The sequence below is a fragment of the Oncorhynchus clarkii genome, unplaced genomic scaffold (genome assembly GCF_045791955.1).
Source record: "Oncorhynchus clarkii lewisi isolate Uvic-CL-2024 unplaced genomic scaffold, UVic_Ocla_1.0 unplaced_contig_14143_pilon_pilon, whole genome shotgun sequence".
In the NCBI taxonomy this organism is placed as follows: Eukaryota; Metazoa; Chordata; class Actinopteri; order Salmoniformes; family Salmonidae; genus Oncorhynchus; species Oncorhynchus clarkii.
In genome coordinates this window covers 74,507-82,972 of record NW_027260818.1, presented here as the reverse complement: position 1 = coordinate 82,972, position 8,466 = coordinate 74,507, and the positions used below count along the sequence as shown (strand labels likewise).

At 43.0% G+C, this 8,466-nt stretch overlaps 1 protein-coding gene across 1 annotated transcript; it reads left to right on the top strand.

Annotated features, from left to right (window-relative positions):
• Nucleotides 1-5,657: 5,657 nt before the first annotated feature.
• Nucleotides 5,658-7,818, top strand: LOC139401796 (DNA damage-inducible transcript 4 protein-like). Its single transcript, XM_071145771.1, has 3 exons — nucleotides 5,658-5,803; nucleotides 6,053-6,324; nucleotides 6,507-7,818. The coding sequence occupies exons 2-3, from the start codon at nucleotides 6,117-6,119 to the stop codon at nucleotides 7,010-7,012; spliced, it is 714 nt and encodes a 237-aa protein (XP_071001872.1). The 5' UTR covers nucleotides 5,658-5,803; nucleotides 6,053-6,116; the 3' UTR covers nucleotides 7,013-7,818.
• The last annotated feature ends 648 nt before the right edge of the window (nucleotides 7,819-8,466 follow it).

Here is an 8,466-nt window from a genome sequence, read left to right as displayed (position 1 = left end):
TCCTGATAGGGTAATATAGACCATGTTATTCTGTTGAATAAGCTGTCCTGATAGGGTAATATAGACCATGTCATTCTGTTGAATAAGCTGTCCTGATAGGCTTGGGTACTGATCCTTGCTGATGATTTCGTAATTATCTCAATGACAGAACTCAGGCCATCAAGGTAGATGAGGTCAAATCCGAGATCCTTGAGTTACATACCTCGGCCTGCTAACGTTTACAATCTATATAGAAATGAAGAAGCATCAGCAATGCTAATTACAATGTAAACAACTGTAATATTCATTTTGTGTGCGGACGATAGTGTTGTGTTCCATTACTGCTGTCACGTCCTGACCTTAGTTCCTTTTGATGTCTCTATTTTAGGTTGGGCAGGGCGTGAGTTGGGGTGGGCATTCTATGTTGTTTTTCTAGGTTTGCTTTTCTATGTGTTTGGTCTGGTATGGTTCCCAATCAGAGGCAGCTGTCTATCGTTGTCTCTGATTGAGAACCATACTTAGGTTGCCTGTTTTCCCCACTATGATTTGTGGGTAGTTGTTTTCACCATACAGAACTGTTTCGATTTTCATTTCTTTCATGCACGTTGTTATTTTGTCATTTTTCGTGATCTGATGTAATAAATTATCATGGACACTTACAACGCTGCATTTTGGTCCGATCCTTCCTACTCCTCATCAGACGAAGAAGTTCGTTACAACTGCATCAGTTGGCCAAGTCTTTTCACGTTTAAAATCTGATTTGCTAGCACTGCAGAGGTCACTGTTGGATCTACAGTTGGTGGTAAATACAAACAAAACCAAACGCATGCTTTTTTTCTAGGACCTATAATCCAGATTTAAATGAATTTGTAATGACTAGTTTGAATGCTGCACAAATTGAGCGAGTTCCTTCCTACAAATATCTTGGTATCTGGCTTGATGACAAAATGTAATTTAAAAAAGAAGATGAAAGTTCAAGGTTGGTTTCTTTTACAGAAACAAAGCAAAACAAAGCATGTCTGACTTTTGATATCAGGAAGGATATTGTCCAGGCCACTTATGTCTGTTTTAAGATTCTGGGGATATTATCTAAATGCCTGCAGCAGCAACTATACTTAAACCTGTAGATGCTTTCTGTTTTCCATTGGGCCCTTAGGTTTATTACTGGGGATGGTTCTAGAACTCAACGTTGTGCCATTAGGTTTATTACTGGGGATGGTTCTAGAACTCAACGTTGTGCCATTAGGTTTATTACTGGGGATGGTTCTAGAACTCAACGTTGTGCCATTAGGTTTATTACTGGGGATGGTTCTAGAACTCAACGTTGTGCCATTAGGTTTATTACTGGGGATGGTTCTAGAACTCAACGTTGTGCTTTGTTTCAAAAAAGTGGGTAGGGCTTCTTTGTAGGTAAGGAGAGAGTAGCATTATCTTGTGTGAATTTACAAAGCACTCGTGCAGAAACCTCCTATGTATCTGTCGTCATTAATTACACTTAGACTTACAAATGACCAAACCCGGTTACAGGCTTGGATAACACTGGAGGCCCCTTCGGTCTCCATAGAGTTGGGGAAAGCTGCTTTTGTTTTTTTTCTGTGCCCTTTATGTGGAACAACTCAGAGCTCTCTGAAATGAGATGTTCTGGTCCCCCATTGGTCAGTTCAGAGTCATGATCAGAGCTCTCTGAAATTAGATGTTCTGGTCCCCCATTGGTCAGTTCAGAGTCATGATCAGAGCTCTCTGAAATGAGATGTTCTGGTCCCCCTTGGTCAGTTCAGAGTCATGATCAGAGACCTGAAATGAGAAGTTCTGGTCCCCCATTGGTCAGTTCTCTATGTTGATAAATGTGATACAATATACAAAATATATTAAGAAAAATGTATGTTGTGTGTGTGTGTATATACACTGCTCAAAAAAATAAAGGGAACACTTAAACAACACAATGTAACTCCAAGTCAATCACACTTCTGTGAAATCAAACTGTCCATTTAGGAAGCAACACTGATTGACAATAAATTTCACATGCTGTTGTGCAAATGGAATAGACAACAGGTGGAAATTATAGGCAATTAGCAAGACACCCCCAATAAAGGAGTGGTTCTGCAGGTGGTGACCACAGACCACTTCTCAGTTCCTATGCTTCCTGGCTGATGTTTTGGTCACTTTTGAATGCTGGCGGTGCTTTCACTCTAGCGGTAGCATGAGACGGACTCTACAACCCACAGAACTGGCTCAGGTAGTGCAGCTCATCCAGGATGGCACGTCAATGCGAGCTGTGGCAAGAAGGTTTGCTGTGTCTGTCAGCGTAGTGTCCAGAGCATGGAGGCGCTACCAGGAGATAGGCCAGTACATCAGGACACTTGGAGGAGGCCGTAGGAGGGCAACAACCCAGCAGCAGGACCGTTACCTCCGCCTTTGTGCAAGGAGGAGCAGGAGGAGCACTGCCAGAGCCCTGCAAAATTATCTCCAGCAGGCCACAAATGTGCATGTGTCTGCTCAAACAGTCAGAAACAGACTCCATGAGGGTGGTATGAGGGCCCGACGTCCACAGGTGGGGGTTGTGCTTACAGCCCAACACCGTGCAGGACGTTTGGCATTTGCCAGAGAACACCAAGATTGGCAAATTTGCCACTGGCGCCCTGTGCTCTTCACAGATGAAAGCAGGTTCACACTGAGCACATGTGACAGATGTGACAGTCAGGAAACGCCGTGGAGAACGTTCTGCTGCCTGCAACATCATCCAGCATGACCGGTTTGGCTGTGGGTCAGTCATGGTGTGGGGTGGCATTTCTTTGGGGGGGCTGCACAGCCCTCCATGTGCTCGCCAGAGGTAGCCTGACTGCCATTAGGTACCGAGATGAGATCCTCAGACCCCTTGTGAGACCATATGCTGGTGCGGTTGGCCCTGGGTTCCTCCTAATGCAAGACAATGCTAGACCTTATGTGGCTGGAGTGTGTCAGCAGTTCCTGCAAGAGGAAGGCATTGATGCTATGGACTGGCCCGCCCGTTCCCCAGACCTGAATCCAATTGAGCAGATCTGGGACATCATGTCTCGCTCTATCCACCAGTTGCACCACAGACTGTCCAGGAGTTGGCGGATGCTTTAGTCCAGGTCTGGGAGGAGATCCCTCAGGAGACCATCCACCACCTCATCAGGAGCATGCCCAGGCGTTGTAGGGAGGTCATACAGGCACGTGGAGGCCACACACACTACTGAGCCTCATTTTGACTTGTTTTAAGGACATTACATCAAAGTTGGATCAGCCTGTAGTGTGGTTTTCCACTTTCATTTTGAGTGTGACTCCAAATCCAGACCTCCATGGGTTGATAAATTTGATTTCCATTGATAATTTTTGTGTGATTTTGTTGTCAGCACATTCAACTATGTAAGGGAAAAAGTATTTAATAAGAATATTTCATTCATTCAGATCTAGGATGTGTTATTTTAGTGTTCCCTTTATTTTTTTGAGCAGTGTGTGTTTGATGTATTTATGCAGGGCTCATCTGAAAAAGAGGCCCTAGTCTCAGCATTCCTGACAAAATAACGGTGTAATAATACTATGCAACATGACATGTAGCCTAGCGGTTAGAGCGTTGGTACAGTAACCGAGAGGTTGCTGGTTCAAATACCCGAGCAGACAAGGTGCAAAATATGTCGATGTGCCCTTGAGCAAGGCACTTAACCCTAATTTGCATCAGGGGTGCTGTACTACTATGGCTGACCCTGTAAAACAACACCTATCATACTACTATGACTGACCCTGTAAAACAACACCTATCATACTACTATGATTGGCTCTGTAAAACAACACCTATCATACTACTATGACTGATCCTGTAAAACAACACCTATCATACTACTATGACTGACCCTGTAAAACAACACCTATCATACTACTATGGCTGACCCTGTAAAACAACACCTATCGTACTACTATGACTGACCCTGTAAAACAACACCTATCATACTACTATGACTGACCCTGTAAAACAACACCTATCATACTACTATGGCTGACCCTGTAAAACAACACCTATCGTACTACTATGGCTGACCCTGTAAAACAACACCTATCGTACTACTATGACTGACCCTGTAAAACAACACCTATCATACTACTATGGCTGACCCTGTAAAACAACACCTATCGTACTACTATGACTGACCCTGTAAAACAACACCTATCATACTACTATGGCTGACCCTGTAAAACAACACCTATCGTACTACTATGACTGACCCTGTAAAACAACACATTTCACTACTATGGCTGACCCTGTAAAACAACACATTTCACTACTATGGCTGACCCTGTAAAACAACACCTATCGTACTACTATGACTGACCCTGTAAAACAACACATTTCACTGCACCTAATCCGGTGTATGTGACAATTAATAAAAAAAACACAGAACAATGCAAAACGTGTCCCTGCATCCTCCAAACACAAAACCAACTCATTTGTTTATCTGCATTAAGAACATGATGTTCACGACATGAAGATAATGTTCCAACCCACTTCCTGAAAACAGTTCCTCACACTCAATAGTCACCATGTTATCCTTTTTATAGTGACATCAGCAACATGATCAACAGATAAGGTATTACAGACAGTTCAGCAATACGTCTGAGACTAATATAATGTAGTTTGTTGATAAAGGATCAATATACCTGTAAATGCTCTCTGCCTTGCTGTACAAATGGTAACAGAGAATATTCTATCCTGTGGGGAGTGGAAGATGCAAAGTTACAATATACAGTATGTACTATAACAGCAGCTGAGCATAACATAAGTAACATACCTGGACTGAATAACACAAAGAGCTGTTACTGTAACCAACTGATGAATTGACATAATGTAAAAGGCAACATGAAAACGTATAAAGTCGAGCTGTATTATAACCAGAAGTGTGTCCATTGTCTGTGGTTCTCTTGTTTATCTGCAGCGGACAGTTTCTATGCCTATTGCCTGTGGTTTGGGGGGCTGGGGGGGAGGGGGGCACATGGGATGACAAAACAACATTTTCGACAGTTATTCTCGCAAGTAAAATCATAGCTATGCACCACCAAATGATGACAAAACATTTTCGACAGTTATTCTTGCAAGTAAAATCATAACTACGCACCACCAAATTGATGACACTGCTGTTGTAAGTTCTTTTTAGGGTATCAGGTAAAATGCATGTTGTATCTAGAACTATGTGTAGTTTAGTAAGCAGTGGACTATGCCTACTCAGCTGGTACAATGTAATACGCTCAGTTTAAATCAGATACATGGTTCCAAACCCATGACGTAATGTTACACCTTCTGCTTAGTCAATGTATTGCGTCCTATTCTTTTGGAAATGAACAAGTGCACGGAGTTTTAAGATGTCCTGGCTATGTCCGGGCTAGTACTACGTGCAACAAAGACTGTAGCTGGTGTTTTTCCCGATCAGAAAATACATTTTGAGGGTCCCACCCCCCCTTCACCATGTCTGTGTCCTTCCTTCTGCCCCCTCTGTGATTAACCGCATGTTACCAGGCAAGATAGAACACCGATGACGTGCCCCTGCTTCTGATTGGCTGAAGAGTGAGAGCTGGGCGCGCTGTCCTGCCTCTGATTGGCTGAAAAGTGAGAACTGGGCGTGCTGTTCTCCCGTCTGCATATTTAAACAGCTTCGTCGTTGCAGAATATCTGCAGAGCTGAGCAGCTGTGCGACGGGAGAGGTACATGTATAGTCGGCTTGACTGGGAAGCCTTTGTCCTCAATCGCAGCAACAAAAATAAATAAACTGGATTAGCAACAGAAAGAACATTTCCACGTTAGCAACATATCTTTGTAAGTATCATTATTGTCACTGGCTATTGTTTCAACCTATTGTATCGACCGTCAACTTTGAACAAGGGAATGAAAGGACCAACTGCCTTTTTCCTCCACTCGATAAACGTTTATTACAATAGATAACTAGCTATATCAGTCACTGAATAGCTAGCTGTATTGTTAGATTGTCTGATGTGTAAATTCTAGCTAGTCAACGTTACTTTCAAATTCAGTGGTCTCATCTTTTGCCCTTATTTCTCTCCACAGAACCTGATCTATGATCCCTGAGACTTGGAAAGTTACAAGAAGTTGAACACTTGACCAGTTGGAAATGATGCATGCACTTCCTACAACCATGATGGTCCATGATTTAGATATCTTCAGCGCATCTCCTTCTCCAATGGACGCCACCGCCAAAAGGTCTTCATGGGGGAAACTGGTGCAGAAGTTAACGGACTTCAGTGGAGACGGCCAGAGCAGCCGTCACAGTTTAGACTCCGACTCAGACAATGGCAGCAGGACTGATCTCTCAGACTCCGGTAAATATTTAATAACTCGACCTAGCCTGGTGCCCGGACCTGTTTGTGCTGTCTTATTGAGGATAGGAGTTGGCTATTAATACAGAAACAAACAGATCTGAGACCAGGTTATTGCTAGTTTGACAAAAACAATAGATCTATCTGATGTTCTGTATGACTAAAACTGCCCTCTGTCTTTTCAGGGTTTGACTTTCCCTCTATCTCCTCATCTGATGACTTCAGCAACGTGCTATATGATGATCTCCTCTCAATGGAGGAGACCCTTCTGAAAGAACTTGTGCACCTAATTGCCAGTAGCTTAAGGGAAGCCAAAGACGGTGCCCTTAGATGTTCGAAACTACTCATCCCTGAGAAGCTTCTAGAACACATAGGCCAAGAGCTCCTTCACCTGGCGGCCAGCGAGCCCTGTGGCCTGAGGGGGGCTCTCATAGACCTCTGTGTGGAACAGGGGGAGGTGTGTCAGAGTATGGAACAGATCGCCGTGGACCCATATCTAGTCCCTACCTTCCAGCTCACACTGGTGCTGAGGCTCGATTCTGGAGGACTGTGGCCCAAAATCCAAGGGCTTTTCTCCACAAAGTCTCCATCCAGTCCCGTAAAGAGACAGGCAATTAGATTGAGCACGGGCTTCAGAGTGATCAAGAAGAAACTGTACAGCTCTGAAGAGTTGCTCATTGAAGAATGCTGAAAGAAACCAAAGAGACTTTCTTCAGATATTTTTCTAATAAACCTTGTACCAAGTGTCCTACCTACAACGCTCATCAGAGCCCTAGTGATCAACGTTTGGGATTCTAGTCAAATGTATGATTTTCTAGGACATTTTCTTAACTGTTAAGATGAATCGCCGATTACTTTGCTATGTTCATTATTTGCCGATTGGCGTTCCTGTGTAGGGGAGCCACCGTAAATGGTACGTGGAAAGTTAATAAGAACAACTATTGTGCTTAAGAGAATGGAACAGGGAGCCACACAGTAAATGGTACGTGAGTAGTTGAGTGTGCTTAAGAGAATGGTGTTAACCCGAACACTGAAAAATGAAGTTTCTGGCACTTTTGCAAACCACTAATATCTATTTTTATACAAGATGGGTGGTTTGGTTTTCCATTTATTGTTAAAAATGTTTACCTGTTTCTATTGAAACCAGACAATGGCAGCTAGCTGTGTGGTAATGTTTGTTGTGTGGTAATGTTTGTATGTGGCCATTTAGAAACTGTGGTAATAATTTTTTCATGGCATTTCATTGTACACTATGGTGAGGGGACCAGATTGACATGTTTGGTTAGAGACCAACATTACTTAGCAGTACTGGCTTCTCCGTCTGTAGCGTCCATTCTGTGAACCACAGGTCAGTTTACTTGATTCTTTATTTCCGGTTTCGACTGGATTGTCCTCCTGCATACTCATCTGTGCATCATTTTATTTGATATTCAAATATCTGTACTGTCTTGATACTTTCCATTTTATGAACCTCGGACAATAAAATATTTTTTTTTTACAAAACTCATTGTTGCTTTGACCAAACCTTTCAGATTGTCTTATGAGAGGGTGTAGTGTGATACATATCACTGAATGAAACTCCACTTTACCTCATTGAATCAAGAACCCCATATGTAGGTTGCACACAGTGGTTGCATTTTACACAGGCAACAAAATTCTGTCCCCCCCACCCCCCCCACTGATTGGGCTTGACTTTTGATCAGTTAGATCAAATCTTTGCCAATAATTGGGACAAATGATCCACATTTATCTGCCTGTGTATTGTGTGAAAGCAGCCAGCGTAGGAAAGGCTCATCATTAGATGAACTGGAACATGAATAGCAACACAGCATTAGATACTAGGATTCTTTGCAACACAGGCGCATTTTGTTTTTCTCCATTCATTGCAGGGCCTTTGTCTGAGCTCCACCACTTGTTTTTCTCAGACGTGTTTTTTAAAATTGCGTTAGCGCCCTCTAGCGATACAGCAAGTGAACTACAGGTGTTGACCATAAACTGAGAAATATATTGCAGTATCCCAAGAAATGGCCTGTGTATATGAGACACATTTCCTTGGAACGCATCTGTTCTAAAAGGGGCAGTCGAGTACTGAGAAGTATATAAAAACTAGTGTACCAGTGAGTGCCGACCGGCCCCAGGGTAGAT

Excerpts from the sequence above, each read along its gene's own strand:
- LOC139401796 (XM_071145771.1), top strand. The coding sequence starts at position 6,117 with ATGATGCATGCACTTCCTACAACCATGATGGTCCATGATTTAGATATC. Across the intron at positions 6,325-6,506 it reads GACTGATCTCTCAGACTCCG|GGTTTGACTTTCCCTCTATC; the intron begins GTAAATATTTAA and ends CTGTCTTTTCAG.